The following is a 23,524-nucleotide window of genomic DNA, read 5'->3' on the forward strand; positions in this document are numbered from 1 at the left end:
CCTCTAGTGGTGTGGGGGCTGTGCTTTGGCAAAGTGGGTGGGGTTATATCCTTCCTGTTTGGCCCTGTCCGGGGGTATCATCGGATGGGGCCACAGTGTCTCCTGACCCCCCCTGTCTCAGGCTCCAGTATTTATGCTGCAGTAGTTTATGTGTTGGGGGGCTAGGGTCAGTTTGTTATATCTGGAGTAATTCTCCTGTCTTGTCCGGTGTCCTGTGTGAATTTAAGTATGCTCTCTCTAATTCTCTCATTCTCTCTTTATCTCAGAGGACCTGAGCCCTAGGACCATGCCTCAGGACTACCTGGCTTGATGACTCCTTGCTGTCCCCAGTCCACCTGGCCGTGTTGCTGCTCCAGTTTCAACTGTTCTGCCTGCGGCTATGGAATCCTGACCTGTTCACTGGATGTGCTACCTGTCCCAGACCTGCTGTTTTCAACTCTCTCAAGACAGCAGGAGTGGTAGAGATACTCTTAATGATCGGCTATGAAAAGCCAACTGACATTTACTCCTGAGGTGCTGACTTGCTGCACCCTCGACAACTACTGTGATTATTACTATTTGATCATGCTGGCCATTTATGAACATTTGAACATCTTAGCCATGTTCTGTTATAATCTCCACCCGGCACAGCCAGAAGAGGATTGGCCACCCCTCATAGCCTGATTCCTCTCTAGGTTTCTTCCTAGGTTTTGGCCTTTCTAGGGAGTTTTTCCTAGCCACCGTGCTTCTACACCTGCATTGCTTGCTGTTTGGGGTTATAGGCTGGGTTTCTGTGCAGCACTTTGAGATATCAGCTGATGTACGAAGGGCTATATAAATAAATTTGATTTGATTTTGATCTTCCTCTCTACCATTCTCCAGTAGTCTGTGATCCTCCTCTCTACCATTCTCCAGTAGTCTATGATCCTCCTCTCTACCATTCTCCAGTAGTCTATGATCCTCCTCTCTACCATTCTCCAGTAGTCTATGATCCTCCTCTCTACCATTCTCCAGTAGTCTATGATCCTCCTCTCTACCATTCTCCAGTAGTCTATGATCCTCCTCTCTACCATTCTCCAGTATATGATCCTCCTCTCTACCGTTCTCCAGTAGTCTGTGATCCTCCTCTCTACCATTCTCCAGTAGTCTATGATCCTCCTCTCTACCATTCTCCAGTAGTCTATGATCCTCCTCTCTACCATTCTCCAGTAGTCTATGATCCTCCTCTCTACCATTCTCCAGTATATGATCCTCCTCTCTACCGTTCTCCAGTAGTCTGTGATCCACCTCTCTACCGTTCTCCAGTAGTCTGTGATCCTCCTCTCTACCGTTCTCCAGGGGTATTTCTCACCTGTTTGTAGTCCTTGTGCAGCTTCTTGTATTGGAACATGTTGCAGAGGACTGTGGCCGCTGCTTTGGATGCTTTCAGCTTCCCAGGGCTACAAGAGAGACAACATAAAGATTATATTTAATCAAAGCTGCTACCGATCAATACACTGGGGGACAGTAAATATTATATACCTGCTACCAATCAATATACCAGGGCCAGTAAATACGATATACCAGGGACAGTAAATATGATATACCAGGGACAGTAAATATGATATACCAGGGACAGTAAATATGATATACCAGGGACAGTAAATATGATATACCAGGGACAGTAAATATGATATACCAGGGACAGTAAATATGATATACCAGGGCCAGTAAATATGATATACCAGGGACAGTAAATATGATATACCAGGGCCAGCAAATATGATATACCAGGGACAGTAAATATGATATACCAGGGACAGTAAATATGATATACCAGGGACAGTAAATATGATATACCAGGGACAGTATATATGATATACCAGGGCCAGTATATATGATATACCAGGGCCAGTAAATATGATATACCAGGGCCAGTAAATATGATATACCAGGGACAGTAAATATGATATACCAGGGACAGTAAATATGATATACCAGGGACAGTAAATATGATATACCAGGGCCAGTAAATATGATATACCAGGGACAGTAAATATGATATACCAGGGACAGTAAATATGATATACCAGGGACAGTAAATATGATATACCAGGGACAGTATATATGATATACCAGGGACAGTAAATATGATATACCAGGGACAGTAAATATGATATACCCTGGGCTGATCAAGTAGACATTGTCCTAGTTGGAGAGGTTATAGCATCCTTATCATGGGAGTAAAATGAGGTATGTCTCGATTGTTTCTACCCATTTATTTTTATTTTTATTTAACCTTTTATTTAACCTTCACTTAACCAGGGGGGGGAAATACTAGTTTTTGAGGGGGACCTGGCAAGATGTCAACAGGAAGTAGTCAATGTGTACACACTACACAAGACAAAACATTAAACATCACAATGGTCAACAACATTATATCAGAGATTTACTCGGCAAGTGATTCCCTCTCCTCCAGCTTTAACGTATTTTGTAGCTTGTTACAAGACCAAGGAGCATTATAAGAGAAGGTTATTTTTCTCATTTCAGTCATGGCCTCATAATACTACATCTGTGTGCTTGGGGCAGGGACAGGCAGACAGGGCTGGGTAAATGTTTGGGTAATGTGTTACCAAATTGTCTGAAAGGTGGTATATAGTATGCAAATTGTATTCCGTATCCACTCCTCTAGGAAACACTGTTACTATGGGGACCAGTAGTGAGGAAGTGGCCATCTGAATGGATATCACTCATAATAACTGACCAGCAAAAACTCTAGGCACTGGTATAGCCGAGAGCCTGTATGCATAATAACAAGTCTAACTCCTCGCTGTTGCAGAACGAGACAGGGCTGTCTACTCTCGCCTTTACTATTACCATTCACACTCGAACCCTGGACATTTCCTGGTCAAATCACGTGGTCAGTAAAATCTTTTGACACAACATTCCTACTCATTTTCCATATACAGTGCCTTGCGAAAGTATTCGGCCCCCTTGAACTTTGCAACCTTTTGCCACATTTCAGGCTTCAAACATAAAGATATAAAACTGTATTTTTTTCTGTTCACAAATGCTCTCCATCCAACCTCACTGAGCTCGAGCTGTTTTGCAAGGAGGAATGGGAAAAAATTTCAGTCTCTTGATGTGCAAAACTGATAGAGACATACCCCAAGCGACTTACAGCTGTAATCGCAGCAAAAGGTGGCGCTACAAAGTATTAACTTAAGGGGGCTGAATAATTTTGCACACCCAATTTTTCAGTGTTTGATTTGTTAAAAAGTTTGAAATATCCAATAAATGTCGTTCCACTTCATGATTGTGTCCCACTTGTTGATTCTTCACAAAAATACAGTTTTATATCTTTATGTTTGAAGCCTGAAATGTGGGAACATCTGGGAACATCTCTTCGGCGAGATGTCTTCTTTCAATAGGGCGTTTCATTTTGAAAATTGCGCGGTCTTTGACCCGTTGGCGGGCAAAAACATTGGTGTCACGTGAAAACATATGCACTTTCATGCGCGTTTTGTGCCTGGAGTGGCCTTTGTTCCAGGAATCACTACACGATGCCGGTTTGTCTGTTCGAGTTGAGAATTGTTTTGCACGTTTAGAACATCCTAAAGCTTGATTCTGCACTTAGTTTGACCAGTTTAGTTGACATATAATATGTAATTTTGAAGTTTTGATGCGCAACCCCTTGAATTTTGGCTGCATTTCAGCCGGAATTTGTCGCGTTTGAGAACACAAAGACACAGACTTGAAAACCAAACGCTGTTTTTGGTAAGTATGACTCCTTACACGACTTATGATCGAAGACCATCAAAGGTAAGGGAATATTTATGTGGTAATTTTGTGTTTCTGTTGACTCCAACATAGGGGAGAAATATTGCTAATGTCTGAGCGCCGTCTCAGATTATTGAAAAATGAACGATTTCTGTAACGTTAAAAATAAATGTGACAAAGCAATTGCATTAAGAAGGAGTGTATCTTTCTAACTATATGTAGAACATGTATATTTAGTCAAAGTTTATGATGTGTATTGCTGTTATCTGGCGTTATCTGTGGGGAGTTATCATAATTTCTCCGGACATTTTAGTAGCATTTTTTGAACATGGCCGTCAATGTAAACAGTGATTTATGGATATAAATTGCATATTATTGAAAAAAACATAAATGTACTGTGTAACATGTCCTATTACTGTCATCTGATGAAGATTTTCAAAAGGTTAGTGAATTATTTTTCTTTTAATCCTGCGTTGGTGATTGCATCTTTTGTTCGACAAAATGGCTATTTAAATTAGCTGTGTCTTTGGTGGTGGTTTGACATAAATATGTGCTATGTTTTCGCCATAAAATATCTTCGAAATCTGACTTGCTGGGTAGATGAACAAGGTGTTTATCTTTCATTTGAGCTATTGGACTTGTTAATGTGTGGAGGTTAAATATTTCTAAGAATATTTCTGCATTCTGTGCGCCACTGTTTCAGTTGAGCGGGGGGTACCCCTTGGGGAACGTGGTAGCGTGAACAAGTTATTAAATACCGGCAGAAACATTGCTACCAATATTCCTTCCATTCCATACCTGCTGTCGTGGGAGTTCTTAATGGCCACTAGTTTCTGCAGCCCGTCGAAGAAGGCGATGTCCCGGGCTGCGATGGAGCTGGAGGTCACCAGGTTGTTCAACGTTCCACAGATGTTGACCACCACATCGCTCGACGGCTCCTTCTGCTGACCGTCAGCAGGCAGTTCGGTCACCAGGTTGTTCACTACCTTTGTGGCTGGAGAGAGGAATGTTTTATTGGTTGACCTGTAGTTGTTTTGTTGGTCCTTGCTCTAACATGAAATAAATGCCCCCTCCCCCCAGCTGGTTTCGCTTATATGTCATTCAAGGACAAATTCTGTTCCACATGTGCAATGCAAATGTTAATGCAAATCTCACATTGCCATGAAATAAATCCCTAATATCCATGAAAGTCTGATTTCTGCCGAGATCTGCTGTTCTCGTGATGTCATGTTTTAAAAAGAAACCGTATGCCGCAACCAATTTCCCATCTGTGACAAAATTACAACTACTTTTGTATTGAAGTGGGTCAAAGGTCAAAGGTACTACTGCGTTACACACATATTTTGTCTATGGTTACTGACCCATGGCGTTCTTGTCCTTGGCATGGCGTGACAGGTTTCTGAGGAAGCCGGTGAGGGATCTCAGCTCCAGGTCATTATTGGTCCTCAGTTTGTCCAACATCACAGGAAGCATCCTCTCCTGCTCCAGAGCCACATGACTCAGCACCTCCGCCCACTGAGGATGGAGAGAGAGAGAGAGAGAGAGATACATTGAAAGGTATGTCCAAGTCAAGAACACTTTAAATGCTGTATTTGGCCTTGTCCATAAACAACCCCTACCCCCATAGATTTGCTCAAATCTTCAGATCCCCACAAGTGTCTGGGATAGGGCTTGTTTCTGGACAGAGTTATCAACCTGATCCATGTCAGTGATCTGACTTGGAGCTGCTCCCTCTCTTGGGAGAGAGGGAGGTCATTCTACACCTTCATAAAAAAGGATTCCAAAAGGCTTATTAGGGTGTCCCCATAGGAGCCCTTTGGTTCCAGGTAAAACCCTATTGGGTTCCACGTAGATTCTTCTGTGGAAAGGGTTCTACATGGAACCCAAAGGTGTTTTACCTGGAACCAAAAGGGTTCTTCAAAGGGGACAGCTTATTTTCGCGTTGAGACAGTGTTCCCAACCTACTTAAGTTACTGTGCGTTGTAACCCAATCACATCTTGCTCTGGCTGCTGAATTGCCCATTGGCATGGGCAACTCTCAACACTCACCCTCTTGTCTCCTGCGGTGATGTTCTGCAGAGCCCCGGCTGCAGCCTCGCGGGTAGTGGAGTTATTCTCACAGCCCTGCAGCACGCTGTTATACAGCCCCACCACCTGGGGGTGCCACAGCCACTCCAGACCCTTGGGTACGCGGGCCACCTCCGTGAACGTAGCCATGTCCTGGTTCTTCCTCTGACAGAAGGGAAAGGAGTCAATGTGATAAAGGAGTTACATTTTCACACAGACAGGGTCATTCTGAAAACCATTAAGACAATTAGGGTCATTCTGAATACCATTAAGACAATTAGGGTCATTCTGAATACCATTTAGACAATTAGGGTCATTCTGAATACCATTATGACAATTAGGGTCATTCTGAATACCATTAAGGCAATTAGGGTCATCTGAATATCATTAAGACAATTAGGGTCATTCTGAATACCATTAAGACAATTAGGGTCATTCTGAATACCATTAATTAAGACAATTAGGGTCATTCTGAATACCATTAATTAAGACAATTATGGTCATTCTGAATACCATTAATTAAGACAATTATGGTCATTCTGAATACCATTAATTAAGACAATTATGGTCATTCTGAATACCATTAATTAAGACAATTATGGTCATTCTGAATAACTGACAGAACAGTGAAGAACAACGACGACAGAAGAAGGAGGACCAGAAGACTATAAGAGGATTGACAGTGAGATACATACATCTTTGACTTTCTTGCTCTGAGGGGTAAAGCAACCAATGGCTTCACTCCTGCTTGTTTCCTGGCCTCTGGTTGGTCCTTCCAGACGTAGCTGGGCTGAGGGCGGGATCTCACTGTACAGTTGGTAGGAGAGGTTCCTCAGGACACATAAAGAGTTCTCCACACCCTGGAAACATACAGAAAAATGATTAGGTCCATACTCAAATGAGATAATCTGATGTGTGGTAAGGGGTCTGGTGCAAAATGCCTGCTGTGGCATCACCTAGGTAGGAAATTATTGGTTGAGGTAAGTTTCCCCTTTCATTGGAAAGCGTTTGAGCATCTGGAAAGGCACTATATATATATATCCAATCGATAATGAAATGATTATTCTACAATGTGCTTGGCCTCACCTTTTCCTCCACCTTGCCATCCTGTACCGAGGCCTGGATGTATCCTACCAGGGCATCCACCAGACCGTTGGTCTCGCGCATCTGACGTCTGGTCTTCTCATTCACTGAGCTCAGGTTCCTGGGGACAGCAGGGTGAGAGGTTAGAGGTTCCTGGGGACAGCAGGGTGAGAGGTTAGAGGTTCCTGGGGACAGCAGGGTGAGAGGTTAGAGGTTCCTGGGGACATCAGGGTGAGAGGTTAGAGGTTCCTGGGGACAGCAGGGTGAGAGGTTAGAGGTTCCTGGGGACAGCAGGGTGAGAGGTTAGAGATTCCTGGGGACAGCAGGGTGAGAGGTTAGAGATTCCTGGGGACAGCAGGGTGAGAGGTTAGAGGTTCCTGGGGACAGCAGGGTGAGAGGTTAGAGATTCCTGGGGACAGCAGGGTGAGAGGTTAGAGGTTCCTGGGGACAGCAGGGTGAGAGGTTAGAGGTTCCTGGGGACAGCAGGGTGAGAGGTTAGAGGTTCCTGGGGACAGCAGGGTGAGAGGTTAGAGGTTCCTGGGAACAGCAGGGTGAGAGGTTAGAGATTCCTGGGGACAGCAGGGTGAGAGGTTAGAGATTCCTGGGGACAGCAGGGTGAGAGGTTAGAGGTTCCTGGGGACAGCAGGGTGAGAGGTTAGAGGTTCCTGGGGACAGCAGGGTGAGAGGTTAGGGACGGGATAGGCAAACAGAAATCAGAGCTGACATGGAACTCTATAGTGCAGGTGAGAACAGTGTCCTTACCCGAAAAATAATGTGAAGAATGAGAAGAATAACAGAATGTGTACTATACTGTACTATACTAGTGTACTATACTGCAGTGAACTATATAGTGTACTATACTGCAGTGAACTATATAGTGTACTATACTGCAGTGAACTATGTAGTGTACTATACTGTACTATACCAGTGTACTATAGTGTACTATACTGCAGTGAACTATATAGTGTACTATAGTGTATTATACTGTACTATCCTATAGTGTACTATAGTGTATTATACTGTACTATATTATAGTGTATTACACTGTACTACAGCTTATAATACTGTACTATAGTGTATTATACTGTACTATACTATAATGTACTATAGTGTATTATACTGTACTATCCTATAGTGTACTATTGTGTATTATACTGTACTATCCTATAGTGTACTATAGTGTACTGTACTATACTATACTGTACTATCCTATAATGTACTATAGTGTATTATACTGTACTATCCTATAGTGTACTATAGTGTATTATACTGTACTATCCTATAGTGTACTATAGTGTATTATACTGTACTATCCTATAGTGTACTATTGTGTATTATACTGTACTATCCTATAGTGTACTACTGTGTATTATACTGTACTATCCTATAGTGTACTATAGTGTATTATACTGTACTATCCTATAGTGTACTATAGTGTACTGTACCTGAGACATCCGGTGGCGTTGTAGAAGATGTCAACCTCAGAGGGGCTCTGCTGGATGACCTCAGAGTCTCCACTTCCTGAGAGCGGGATCAGAATCATCTCTGTGAGCTCAGCTAGCGTCTCCTTGGCTAGTTTCTCCTTCAGGTTGTCTTTGGATGACAAGTTCCACAGAATACCTGACAGAAAACCCAGAGAGAGACACGCACGCTCAGTAAAGTGGGCCGCAGGGTGGTTCACAAACACATCGTAGAAAGCATGATTCTCAGCGGCCAAATTGCATCTTCATAACATACTTTTCTCGTTGTAAACTGGTCAACTGGTATCTTTTTAAAAATGTTAAATCAGGTTAATACGTCTTTTGGTGACAATATCAACTAACAAACACGTGTAGTGTGGTACCACTATGACCAGTCTCGTAGGACCTAACCAAGCTGTCATTACAGCTCTCGACAGCCTGTCTTTCTCTCTCTCTCTCCTCTACAGCAGTTCCCCATCGCTGTGCACAAACAACCTGAACGTGTAGAGGGCCAGACAGTGATTGTGTTCTAACAGCTTGACTAGAGGGAGTGAAAGGACTGTGAGTCATACTGGGTGTGGTAGAGAGAACACTACATGTGGAGACAACTCCGTCCTATACACTATGTACTCCTCACACACACGAAAACAGACACCACCTTTTCATGGATGTGTCTTATTCAGGTCCCATAGAGGGTAACGGGTCCTCAGCTCTCCACTCCCTCACCACCACCCCGCAACCCAAATATTCCTTATTGGGGTTGACGAACTCACTTAACCCCAGAATCTGTTGTAGAAAGCTAGGCGTTGAGGAGTTTCCTTTGAGTCCAAAAGAGAGTTTCAGTTCAACCCTCAGCCTGCTACCGGTCTAGACAGGAGGATGGAAAGGTTAAGATAGACTACAGAGAGGCAGGGACGTTAACTAGAGCAGAGAAAAGCCCTCAGATCTCAGCAATTCAACATGGCCGCCAGTCCACCTATCACAGAACGTTGACTCAGATGTGAATGCCAGTTCTACTCATTCTATTTCCATGGAGTCAACTCTATTGAGAGGCCATGGTGTGAGTGACAGACAGGGTTCTCATACCTGTTATATCACCTAGTTATTTCACCTAAAAGTTATTTCACCTAGTTATTTCACCTAAAGTTATTTCACCTAAAGTTATTTCACCTAGTTATTTCACCTAAAGTTATTTCACCTAGTTATTTCACCTAAAGTTATTTCACCTAGTTATTTCACCTAAAGTTATTTCACCTAAAGTTATTTCACCTAAAGTTATTTCACCTAGTTATTTCACCTAGTTATTTCACCTAGTTATTTCACCTAAAGTTCTTTCACCTAAAGGTCTTTCACCAGGTACGTCACGTTCTTTTAGTTTTTGTTACCCCTTTTTCTCCCCAATTTTGTGGTATCCAGTTGGTAGTTACAGTCTTGTCTCATCGCTGCAACTCCCGTACGGAATCGGGAAAGGCGAAGGTCGAGAGACGTGCGTCCTCCAAAACACAACCCAGCCAAGCCACACTGCTTCTTGACACAATACCCACTTAACCCAGAAGCACCAATGTGTCGGAGGAAACGCCGTACACCTGGAGACCGTGCCCGCGTGCACTGAGCCCGGCCCGCCACAGGAGTCGCTAGTGCGCGATGGGACAAGAACATCCCTGGCGGCCAAACCCTCCCCTAACCCGGACGACGCTGGGCTAATTGTGCGCCGCCCCATGTGTATCCCGGGCGCGGCCGGCTGCGACAGAGCCTGGACTCGAAACTAGCACTTCGTAGTGCCTTAGACCACGGTGCCACTCGGGAGGCAGAACACATTCTCTTTTCCAACAACGGCCTGTCAGTGTATCTTACCTGGCTACCTTAGAGATGAATGCACTAACTGGAAGTTTCTTTGGATACGATACTATATGACTTTGTTGTCCATATGTTACAGGCTAAAAATGGACATGTGTCTTCCGCTCCGTCCTTAACCCCCCGCCTCCACTCCCCCCCACCACCAGACAGCATAAATCACACAGTCTGCTAAATGACAAACATTTGAAATGTCCCGACCTGTGATGTTCTTGCGTAGCTCGTCATCATTCTCCTTCAGAGCATTTATGAGCTGTGGAATTCCTCCCTCCTCGATGAGAGACATCTTGTTGTCCATGTTCTCATAGATGACGTTCCTCATAGACCCTGTGGCGTAGCGAGCCACCACCTGGTTCTCACTGTTGAACAGCCTCACCAGCTCCGGGATGGCCTTATATTGCCGCACCTTGTGATGGAAGAGAGAGAGGGACAACTCTGTAAGGTTCAGACTCAAACGTATGGTACTAATTCACTCCCTGCCCCATCTCCTTGTCCCCAACCAGTCAATGTTTTTGCAGGTCTGAAGAGGTGAAGAACAAAGGGAAGAGGTATAGAATTCATTGGGACTGGCTGGAGTTCCTTAGTGAACCCTGTTACCCCTCCAACAAGAGGATACATAAAGAACTATCTGTAATGCTGCTAGTTAACAGAACAAGTTCCTACAACAGGAGTAGTCAACCCTGTTCCTGGGGTACTGCGGGATTGTGTTCCAACTAGGCACCACACCTGACCAACTGAGCTAAGTGATCAGTTCAGTGATTACCTAAATTCCACACACCTGGTCTTACGGCGGCACTCCAGGACCAGGGTTGCCTACCCCTGTCCTACACGATACCTGTCTGTGACAAACTACTACATACCTGCTTGAAACAAAATTGTGTCTGTCTGTCACATCAACAAGACCACATTCTTTTATAATGACTAAGATCACATGAACGCCTGCTGAACTGTGACATAAATCAAAGTTGAGACTTTTATAATAAGCTGCTACGACAAGATTGCCAGTTGATACACAATAGTTCTTATGCAACTAACAACTTCACCACTATTAAAGTATGTCCCTTATATTCCGCTAAGGAATACTGTACCACACCGACTGGGGATGCATGTCTGAGGGTTCGTCAGTTAGTCGTCTTTTCCACATCAGACAGTGGAAACATCACAAAGAAGTAAACATCAGACATGTCAAACATAATTGCATACCCTTTTTTTTATTTTTATAAAAAAACATTAATGTGATGAAAATCCCAAATGGCTTGCATAGTCAACTTACACACACAGCTCTGACACACACTTATCCCACCAGACATGCCACCAGGGGTCTTTTCACAATCCGCAAATCCAGAACAAATTCAAGAAAGCGTACTGTATTATATAGAGCCATTATTGCCGTTCCACCTCATATTGCTCAAATAAACAGCATACCAGGTTTAAAAAAAGAGATAAATGGACAACCTGTGGACAACCTATTCCCCATGGGTCCCAAATGGACAACCTATTCCCCATGGGTCCCAAATGGACAACCTATTCCCCATGGGTCCCAAATGGACAACCTATTCCCCATGGGTCCCAAATGGACAACCTATTCCCCATGGGTCCCAAATGGACAACCTATTCCCCATGGGTCCCAAATGGACAACCTATTCCCCATGGGTCCCAAATGGACAACCTATTCCCCATGGGTCCCAAATGGACAACCTATTCCCCATGGGTCCCAAATGGACAACCTATTCCCCATGGGTCCCAAATGGACAACCTATTCCCCATGGGTCCCAAATGGACAACCTATTCCCCATGGGTCCCAAATGGACAACCTATTCCCCATGGGTCCCAAATGGACAACCTATTCCCCATGGGTCCCAAATGGAAAACCTATTCCCCATGGGTCCCAAATGGACAACCTATTCCCCATGGGTCCCAAATGGACAACCTATTCCCCATGGGTCCCAAATGGAAAACCTATTCCTCATGGGTCCCAAATGGAAAACCTATTCCCCATGGGTCCTGGTCTAAAGTAGTGCACTATATAGGGAATAGGGTTCTATAGGGTCCTGGTCTAAAGTAGTGCACTATATAGGGAATAGGGTTCTATAGGGCCCTGGTCTAAAGTAGTGTACTATATAGGGAATAGGGCTCTATAGGGCTCTGCTCTAAGGTAGTGCACTATATAGGGAATAGGGTTCTATAGGGCCCTGGTCTAAAGTAGTGCACTATATAGGGAATAGGGTTCTATAGGGCCCTGGTCTAAAGTAGTGCACTATTTAGGGAATAGGGTTCTATAGGGCCCTGGTCTAAAGTAGTGTACTATATAGGGAATAGGGCTCTATAGGGCTCTGGTCTAAATTAGTGCACTATATAGGGAATAGGGTTCTATAGGGCTCTGGTCTAAAGTAGTGCACTATATAGGGAATAGGGTTCCATTTGAGAACCAGACAAAAAGGAACTCCCTTATTACCTGGTTCTTGGAATCGCTGTTGTTGTAGCATTCGTGTTGAATATAAGCTGCTCCCAGAACCTGCATGTCAGCATTGTCCTCTTTCAGGTACCTCACCGCCGTGCCCATGTCCAAGTTATTAATCCTGTCCAATCACAAAGAGAGCAATCAATCATTATGGCCCCCCAGGGGATTCAATCTGATCACGATGGTGGACAACGCAGCTTTTAAAGGCAATGTTACCGCGTTCATTTAAGGTAAACAGATGTCGGCTCGTTTAAAAATGACATTTAAATTGTCAAGCCTGCTATAATGTGTATCTACCATGGATCAGAATGAATGAAAGCCACTTGCAATCTAGGCCTAATCATCCAACATCGGTGCCCGACCTCACTAACGCTCTTGTGGTTGAATGGAAGCAAGTCCCAGCAGCAATGTTCAAACATCTAGTGGAAAGCCTTCCCAGAAGAGTGGGGGCTGTTATAGCAGCAATGTTCCAACATCTAGTGGAAAGCCTTCCCAGAAGAGTGGAGGCTGTTATAGCAGCAATGTTCCAACATCTAATGGAAAGCCTTCCCAGAAGAGTGGAGGCTGTTATAGCAGCAATGTTCCAACAACTAGTGGAAAGCCTTCCCAGAAGAGAGGAGGCTGTTATAGCAGCAATGTTCCAACATCTAGTGGAAAGCCTTCCCAGAAGAGTGGAGGCTGTTATAGCAGCAATGTTCCAACAACTAGTGGAAAGCCTTCCCAGAAGAGAGGAGGCTGTTATAGCAGCAATGTTCCAACATCTAGTGGAAAGCCTTCCCAGAAGAGTGGAGGCTGTTATAGCAGCAATGTTCCAACATCTAATGGAAAGCCTTCCCAGAAGATTGGAGGCTGTTATAGCAGCAATGTTCCAACATCTAGTGGAAAGCCTTCCCAGAAGAGTGTGGGCTGTTATAGCAGCAATGTTCCAACATCTAATGGAAAGCATTCTCAGAAAAGTGGAGGCTGTTATAGCAGCAAAGGGGGACCAACTCCTTATTAACGGCCATGATTTTTGAATGAGATGTTTGACGAGCAGGTGTCCACATACTTTTGGTCATGTAGTTAATCAAGACAAGCCTAGTCCTGGAATGAAAATCATAGGCTACTCAATTGAGAATCACCTTTGAATATTTTTTTTGTCCTGTGTCTGGGAAACTGGCCCTCTGTGTATGACAGGGTTGAGGTCAATTACATTCAAAGGAAGTACACTGAAATGAGGCAAACTGTGGTAAAACTCAACCCTGGTATCTGATTAAGTAAACTGAGGTAATACTTGACCAGCTAGGCCAACATGATTCACAGATTTCACTGCCGTGGTATAATTATGTGCCTGTGTGAATGGTAACTCATCTTAAGGTAGCACACTGTGGGGGTTTTTTCTCCATCTGCTGCGCTTACCGCTAGGCGCCAGCTGTTTGTGTGTGACATGTGAAGCCTAAAACTGCTGTGGTACTACACCCAAACCAGTCCTGCCACTTAAGGGAGCAACGCGGGAGTCGTCTCAGAATCCATAGCTGTTACACACACAGAAACACTTACACACGTATAAACACTTACACACACAGAAACACTTACACACGCAGAAACACTTACACACACAGAAACACTTACACACGCAGAAACACTTACACACGCAGAAACACTTACACACGTATAAACACTTACACACACAGAAACACTTACACACACAGAAACACTTACACACGCAGAAACACTTACACACGTATAAACACTTACACACGCAGAAACACTTACACACGCAGAAACACTTACACACATATAAACACTTACACACACAGAAACACTTACACACGCAGAAACACTTACACACACAGAAACACTTACACACGTATAAACACTTACACACACAGAAACACTTACACACGCAGAAACACTTACACACACAGAAACACTTACACACGTATAAACACTTACACACGCAGAAACACTTACACACACAGAAACACTTACACACACAGAAACACTTACACACACAGAAACACTTACACACGTATAAACACTTACACACACAGAAACACTTACACACACAGAAACACTTACACACGTATAAACACTTACACACGTATAAACACTTACACACGTATAAACACTTACACACGTATAAACACTTACACATGTATAAACACTTACACACTTTTTTCACACTCTTCCAATACACTGCTGCTACTGTTAATTATCTATCCTGATTGGTCACTTTTAACTGACTTTTATCTCTGCGTTGTTGCTTAAGGGCTCGTAAAGTAAGCATTTCACAGTAAAGTCTACACCTATTGTATTAGGCATGTGACCAATAACATGTGACCAATAACATGTGACCAATAACATGTGACCAATAACATGTGACCAATAACATATGACCAATAACATGTGACCAATAACATGCGACCAATAACATGTGACCAATAACATATGACCAATAACATGCGACCAATAACATATGACCAATAACACGTGACCAATAACATGCGACCAATAAGATGTGACCAATAACATGTGACCAATAACATATGACCAATAACATGTGACCAATAACATGTGATTTATATTATTACAGTACATGTAACATACATGCACCCAGGGGTATTGCAGCTTCACCCTCATGTTCTGCACCCAGTGGTATTGCAGCTTGACCCTCATGTTCTGCACCCAGGGGTATTGCAGCTTCACCCTCATGTTCTGCACCCAGGGGTATTGCAGCTTCACCCTCATGTTCTGCACCCAGGGTATTGCAGCTTGACCCTCATGTTCTGCACCCAGGGGTATTGCAGCTTCACCCTCATGTTCTGCACCCAGGGGTATTGCAGCTTCACCCCCATGTTCTGCACCCAGGGGTATTGCAGCTTCACCCTCATGTTCTGCACCCAGGGGTATTGCAGCTTCACCCTCATGTTCTGCACCCAGGGGTATTGCAGCTTGACCCTCATGTACTGCACCCAGGGGTATTGCAGCTTGACCCTCATGTACTGCACCCAGGGGTATTGCAGCTTCACCCTCATGTTCTGCACCCAGGGGTATTGCAGCTTCACCCTCATGTTCTGCACCCAGGGGTATTGCAGCTTGACCCTCATGTTCTCGTCTTAACTGTGTATGAAATTTCTGTTGTTCGCTACACATGGACGATAAAGTTGTATTCTATTCTATTATATTGTCATCGTGTATCCAGTCCTTACTCTTGAGGTTTCCCCCATGCTGCCAGTCATGTCTTACCCACTGAGGTTTCCCCCATGCTGCCAGTCATGTCTTACCCACTGAGGTTTCCCCCATGCTGCCAGTCATGTCTTACCCACTGAGGTTTCCCCCATGCTGCCAGTCATGTCTTACCCACTGAGGTTTCCCATGCTGCCAGTCATGTCTTACCCACTGAGGTTTCCCCATGCTGCCAGTCATGTCTTACCCACTGAGGTTTCCCCCATGCTGCCAGTCATGTCTTACCCACTGAGGTTTCCCCCATACTGCCAGTCATGTCTTACCCACTGAGGTTTCCCCCATACTGCCAGTCATGTCTTACCCACTGAGGTTTCCCCCATACTGCCAGTCATGTCTTACCCACTGAGGTTTCCCCCATGCTGCCAGTCATGTCTTACCCACTGAGGTTTCCCCCATACTGCCAGTCATGTCTTACCCACTGAGGTTTCCCCCATACTGCCAGTCATGTCTTACCCACTGAGGTTTCCCCCATACTGCCAGTCATGTCTTACCCACTGAGGTTTCCCCCATGCTGCCAGTCATGTCTTACCCACTGAGGTTTCCCATGCTGCCAGTCATGTCTTACCCACTGAGGTTTCCCCCATACTGCCAGTCATGTCTTACCCACTGAGGTTTCCTATGCTGCCAGTCATGTCTTACCCACTGAGGTTTCCCCCATGCTGCCAGTCATGTCTTACCCACTGAGGTTTCCCACATGCTGCCAGTCATGTCTTACCCACTGAGGTTTCCCCCATGCTGCCAGTCATGTCTTACCCACTGAGGTTTCCCCCATGCTGCCAGTCATGTCTTACCCACTGAGGTTTCCCCCATACTGCCAGTCATGTCTTACCCACTGAGGTTTCCCCCATGCTGCCAGTCATGTCTTACCCACTGAGGTTTCCCCCATACTGCCAGTCATGTCTTACCCACTGAGGTTTCCCCCATGCTGCCAGTCATGTCTTACCCACTGAGGTTTCCCCCATACTGCCAGTCATGTCTTACCCACTGAGGTTTCCCCCATACTGCCAGTCATGTCTTACCCACTGAGGTTTCCCCCATGCTGCCAGTCATGTCTTACCCACTGAGGTTTCCCATGCTGCCAGTCATGTCTTACCCACTGAGGTTTCCCCCATGCTGCCAGTCATGTCTTACCCACTGAGGTTTCCCCCATGCTGCCAGTCATGTCTTACCCACTGAGGTTTCCCCCATACTGCCAGTCATGTCTTACCCACTGAGGTTTCCCCCATGCTGCCAGTCATGTCTTACCCACTGAGGTTTCCCCCATGCTGCCAGTCATGTCTTACCCACTGAGGTTTCCCCCATGCTGCCAGTCATGTCTTACCCACTGAGGTTTCCCATGCTGCCAGTCATGTCTTACCCACTGAGGTTTCCCCATGCTGCCAGTCATGTCTTACCCACTGAGGTTTCCCCCATGCTGCCAGTCATGTCTTACCCACTGAGGTTTCCCCCATGCTGCCAGTCATGTCTTACCCACTGAGGTTTCCCCATACTGCCAGTCATGTCTTACCCACTGAGGTTTCCCCCATGCTGCCAGTCATGTCTTACCCACTGAGGTTTCCCCCATGCTGCCAGTCATGTCTTACCCACTGAGGTTTCCCCCATGCTGCCAGTCATGTCTTACCACTGAGGTTTCCCATGCTGCCAGTCATGTCTTACCCACTGAGGTTTCCCCCATGCTGCCAGTCATGTCTTACCCACTGAGGTTTCCCATGCTGCCAGTCATGTCTTACCCACTGAGGTTTCCCCCATGCTGCCAGTCATGTCTTACCCACTGAGGTTTCCCATGCTGCCAGTCATGTCTTACCCACTGAGGTTTCCCATGCTGCCAGTCATGTCCATCTGTCCGTCGTAGATATCCATGCCCTTCCCGACACTGTGAATGCTCTTGACAGACATGGTCCTGGGAAGAGAGGCCTGCCTCTGCTGCTGCATCGTCATCAGATTCCCCTGAGACCCCGACAACATCTACAAATAATACATAATAATAATAAAAATACAAAATTATAATATGAATAACAATTATAGATTTGAATATGTATAGCGCTAAGGCATTTAAAATATATATATAATAGCTAATAATAGTAATATGACAGATAAACATCAAGGCAGGTAAAATAGTGATAGTGTAGCAGTTGCTAAGAATACTTCTCAGATTAGACCCGGCCCGTCATAAACCATGGGCTATGTGAAAATAAGGGGGCTCACCTCCCAGTGTTGTTATATAGTATATATACATATATATATTTTTTTTATATACATATATATATATATATACTGTATACAGTATTATAATGTGTTGTATTTTTATACAGTTTTATAGTGTGTTGTATTTTTATACAGTTTTATAGTGGGTTTTGTATGTTGACCTCACAAAATACATTTATGTGCAAATGAAATGAAATGTAACATATCGTTACCCTCACCTGGCCCATCACGAACCCACCTCCTCCATCCCCCCCACCGACGCTGCTGTTCCCCCCGGGGGGGAAGGTAGACGCCCCAGACGTGGATCCCATGGACATCCTGTTGTTCCTGTTGTTGATCCTGTTGATGGTGCGAAATGCTGGTCCTTTAAAGGAATGCTGCTGCTGGACTGACATCATCTCCTCTCCCCCCTACCGGATGTTACAAACATACGTATTTAAAAAAAAAAAAAAAAAATGTGTTGGAAATACAATCTTAGAAATACAATCGTTATAAAAAAAGACATGTTTTTACTGTGAAGAAGGTGTACTGTGACACGTTAAAAATGCCTTTGCTTTGACAAAGAACCAAGTTCTATTTTAGCGCCTAGCTACGCAGACGCTCGTGGATGAAATGATTGAATAACATGTAATGTGTACATTTATTTTGCAAAGTGAGCGGTGTGGTCAGCATGTAAAGCTAGTTAGGAGAGTGCATTGTTTGTTCCTAAATACATTTCAATTGTATAAGAAACAGGTTATCAAGTCAATTCACATGCAAACGTAATGTGTTAATCTCAAATTTCCGGTAGGGCTCCACCAACCATCATCTCCCCTCCGCTCTGGGCTAGTGTCCCGCTGAGTGAGCGCCTCATGGGTACCATGGACCCCTGTCCTCCTATTCCTCCTCCTCCTGCCTGTCTCATTTGTGTCCCTGAGCTGTAGGCTCCTCCGCTAACAGTGCTGTAGACAGACTGCTGGCGGCTGAATGTGGCATCGCGGTCTGAGACCAGGCTGCAGCCATCGCTGACGTCCTCAGCCACCCAGGCTGCCACCGGAGACGGCTGAGAACAAGAATCAGAAACAGAATCAGGAAGTGTTGTTGCCAAGCGATGAACTGGAACAGGAACAAAGGAATTTGTCTTGGTGTGGATATAACAGTTCATCATCAACATCTACATCAATCCACATCCCCATCAATCCAGATCCCCATCAATCCAGATCCCCATCAATCCACATCCCCATCATTCAAGATCCCCATCAATCCAGATCCCCATCAATCCAGATCATTATCAATCCAGATCATTATCAATCCAGATCCCCATCAATCCAGATCTCCATCAATCCAGATCATTATCAATCCAGATCCCCATCAGTCCAGATCATTATCAATCCACATCATTATGAATCCAGATCATTATCAATCCAGATCCCCATCAATCCACATCCCCATCAATCCACATCCCCATCAATCCATATCCCCATCATTCAAGATCCCCATCAATCCAGATCCCCATCAATCCAGATCATTATCAATCCAGATCCCCATCAGTCCAGATCATTATCAATCCACATCATTATGAATCCAGATCATTATCAATCCAGATCCCCATCAATCCACATCCCCATCAATCCAGATCCCCATCAATCCACATCCCCATCATTCAAGATCCCCATCATTCCAGATCCCCATCAATCCAGATCATTATCAATCCAGATCATTATCAATCCAGATCCCCATCAATCCAGATCCCCATCAATCCAGATCCCCATCTATCCACATCCCCATCAATCCACATCCCCATCAATCCACATCCCCATCAATCCACATCCCCATCAATCCACATCCCCATCAATCCACATCCCCATCAATCCACATCCCCATCAATCCACATCCCCGTCTATCCAGACCATTATCAATCCAGATCCCCATCAGTCCAGATCATTATCAATCCACATCATTATCAACCCAGATCCCTATCAGTCCAGATCATCATCAATCCACATCATCATCAAACCACATCATCCACATCATCATCAATCTACATCATCATCAATCCACATCATCATCCACATCATCATCAATCCACATCATCATCAAACCACATCATCAATCCACATCATCATCAATCCACATCATCATCCACATCATCATCAATCCACATCATCATCAATCCACATCATCATCATCCACATCATCATCAATCCACATCATCATCATCCACATCATCATCATCCACATCATCATCAATCCACATCATCATCAATCCACATCATCATCAATCCACATCATCATCAATCCACATCATCATCATCCACATCATCATCCACATCATCATCATCCACATCATCATCAATCCACATCATCATCATCCACATCATCATCATCCACATCATCATCATCCACATCATCATCAATCCACATCATCATTAATCCACATCATCATCAATCCACATCATCATCCACATCATTATCAATCCACATCATCATCAATCCACATCATCATCATCCACATCATCATCAATCCACATCATCATCATCCACATCATCATCCACATCATCATCATCCACATCATCATCAATCCACATCATCATCATCCACATCATCATCAACCCACATCATCATCATCCACATCATCATCAATCCACATCATCATCATCCACATCATCATCATCCACATCATCATCAATCCACATCATCATCAATCCACATCATCATCATCCACATCATCATCATCCACATCATCATCAATCCACATCATCATCAATCCACATCATCATCATCCACATCATCATCAATCCACATCATCATCATCCACATCATCATCATCCACATCATCATCAACCACATCATCATCATCCACATCATCATCATCCACATCATCATCAACCCAGGTAGAAAGACAACAATACAGATACATAGTACAACACTTCACGTTCACACAATAAACACACAAAACATAATATATAAATGACTATACCTGTGCAGGCAGGTGCTGGAGCCTCATGGAGCGCAGAGAGGCCTCTGGGTCTGGCCCAGGGCCACGGCTCATCGTCCGGATCACAGTGGACATCTGTTGGCCCCTCATGTTGCCCCCTCCTCCTCCCCGGTAGACCACTCCTCCCTGTAGAACAAAACATAAATAAACCAGAACCATGGAATTTACATTATATTACTGTACACACACTAATTAAAGTAATTATTACTGTATACTAAATACAGTAACTATAGTGAAGTAATTATAATTCATAATTAAAATATATTTCTTATGTGGTATAGATTCAGTACACATAGATGTATACAGTACACAGAATAGAATAAATTATTAAAATACAATAAATTATTAAAATACAATAAACCATTAAATTACAGTAAATAATAAAAATACAGTAAATCATTCAAATGCAATACATCATTCAAATACAGTAAATAATTCAAATACAGTAAATAATACAAATACAGTAAATTATTAAAATACAACAAATCATTCAAATACAGTAAATCATTCAAATACAATACATCATTTAAATAAAGTGAATCCTTAAAATGTTACCTGGTAGCCCCCTCCTCCTGGAGAACCCCCTCCTGTGCGCATGTCATCAAGGTACTTGTACCCTCCACCTCCTCCTCCACCTCCTCCTCTTCCACCTCCACCTCTTCCTCCACCTCCCATGGTGACCCTCTGACCACCTCCCAGGTCCACCGCCGAGTGGGAGGAGAAACCGCCTGAGTAGTGAGACATATTGGGAGCCTGGGGGACAGAGGAGGAGGAATAGGAGGGGAGAAAGAGGAGAGGAGGAAGGAGGAGGAAGGAGGAGGAGGAGGAGGAGAATAAAGAAGAAGATGTTTAACCAAACCCTGAGACACAACCCCCCTCTAGAAAGCTTAGGGGCACAATGGAACAAAGGCTTGTTGAATCATTATTAGATTCAGTAAATGCAATAGGTCACTGTCATAAAAGGGAGTGGTTGACGCAAATGAAAGTCTGTGCACCTACATTGTGCAACGCTAATTGTAAAGTCATGGGATATTGTTGGGATTTTTATTTTTTATTTTTTACTGTCAACAAGGCCACTAATGGAGTTCTTTATGTTGCTGCTATATTACCCTGTCATCTGAATGATGTACTTAAATAATCTACTGGATATTTGCTGAATCTATTACTAAAAACACAATATACGTCCGGAAAAATATTACATTCATTAAATCAATGAATGTATCAATGAAAGTTCATTCAACAATGCAGTTGTGTAATGGTGTCATAGTCTAATGACGTCTGCTATGCTAACGTGAGGTGGAAACATTATGACTGTGAGATGTGGAGGAATCTGGAGGGTGGACTTTACGTCCTGGAGAGATTGGTGCAAAGCTGCTGGGAAAATACCACACTTCCAGAGAAGACCTAGCTCACTGGCTCTCTGGCACACTGCCCTGTGAAACCATCCCACTGTGTATTTACAGGAAGCTGCAGAGGGCATACACAGAGTATACTGTCCACATGTTCATGGAAACAGATAGTGTCTATAATGTCTCTATCTCTTTATTTGGCGATGACGAACCGCTTAGGTCTTCATGGGCCTTTGGCTGAACACATTATCTGACATTCAGAAACCACTGGATGTGTAATGGATGCAATATTTTCCTAAGAGTAAGAATATGTTCGGGTAGGACGGTAATTGTTTGTAATACCTAGTGCCTAAGACTACCACTCACCACGACAGGTCTGGGGCCTGTCATAACAGGTGTGGAGGCTGTGTAGACAGGACTACCACTCACCATAACAGGTCTGGAGCCTGTGTAGACAGGACTACCACTCACCACGACAGGTCTGGGGCCTGTCATAACAGGTCTGGAGCCTGTGTAGACAGGACTACCACTCACCATGACAGGTCTGGAGCCTGTGTAGACAGGACTACCACTCACCACGACAGGTCTGGGGCCTGTCATAACAGGTCTGGAGCCTGTGTAGACAGGACTACCACTCACCATGACAGGTCTGGAGGCTGTGTAGACAGGACTACCACTCACCATAACAGGTCTGGAGCCTGTGTAGACAGGACTACCACTCACCACGACAGGTCTGGGGCCTGTCATAACAGGTCTGGAGCCTGTGTAGACAGGACTACCACTCACCATGACAGGTCTGGAGGCTGTGTAGACAGGACTACCACTCACCATAACAGGTCTGGAGCCTGTGTAGACAGGACTACCACTCACCATGACAGGTCTGGAGCCTGTGTAGACAGGACTACCACTCACCATGACAGGTCTGGAGCCTGTCATAACAGGTCTGGAGGCTGTGTAGACAGGACTACCACTCACCATAACAGGTCTGGAGCCTGTGTAGACAGGACTACCACTCACCATGACAGGTCTGGAGCCTGTGTAGACAGGACTACCACTCACCATACCAGGTCTGGAGCCTGTGTAGACAGGACTACCACTCAC

General features: G+C 44.4%; 1 protein-coding gene across 3 annotated transcripts in view; it reads right to left on the reverse strand.

Annotated features, from left to right (window-relative positions):
- The window catches only part of LOC112240081 (plakophilin-3), a 58,828-nt gene that overhangs the window by 11,124 nt on the left and 24,180 nt on the right, over nucleotides 1-23,524 (reverse strand). For 2 of the 3 annotated variants that reach the window (XM_042301932.1, XM_042301931.1), the window contains 14 exons: nucleotides 21,630-21,827; nucleotides 21,057-21,200; nucleotides 18,899-19,138; nucleotides 18,315-18,506; nucleotides 17,696-17,856; nucleotides 12,658-12,781; nucleotides 10,404-10,608; nucleotides 8,334-8,508; nucleotides 6,892-7,009; nucleotides 6,501-6,665; nucleotides 5,788-5,970; nucleotides 5,100-5,253; nucleotides 4,537-4,732; nucleotides 1,331-1,418 (listed from right to left, as the gene is read on the reverse strand). In XM_042301932.1, coding sequence (XP_042157866.1) covers nucleotides 1,331-1,418; nucleotides 4,537-4,732; nucleotides 5,100-5,253; nucleotides 5,788-5,970; nucleotides 6,501-6,665; nucleotides 6,892-7,009; nucleotides 8,334-8,508; nucleotides 10,404-10,608; nucleotides 12,658-12,781; nucleotides 17,696-17,856; nucleotides 18,315-18,506; nucleotides 18,899-19,138; nucleotides 21,057-21,200; nucleotides 21,630-21,827 — 2,343 coding nt within the window. Of the gene's footprint in view, nucleotides 1-1,330; nucleotides 1,419-4,536; nucleotides 4,733-5,099; nucleotides 5,254-5,787; nucleotides 5,971-6,500; nucleotides 6,666-6,891; nucleotides 7,010-8,333; nucleotides 8,509-10,403; nucleotides 10,609-12,657; nucleotides 12,782-17,695; nucleotides 17,857-18,314; nucleotides 18,507-18,898; nucleotides 19,139-21,056; nucleotides 21,201-21,629; nucleotides 21,828-22,957; nucleotides 23,514-23,524 lie in introns of those variants that run through there. The other variant, XM_042301930.1, reaches the window with a different exon arrangement.

The sequence above is a fragment of the Oncorhynchus tshawytscha genome, linkage group LG19, assembly GCF_018296145.1.
Source record: "Oncorhynchus tshawytscha isolate Ot180627B linkage group LG19, Otsh_v2.0, whole genome shotgun sequence".
NCBI classification, from domain to species: domain Eukaryota; kingdom Metazoa; phylum Chordata; class Actinopteri; order Salmoniformes; family Salmonidae; genus Oncorhynchus; species Oncorhynchus tshawytscha.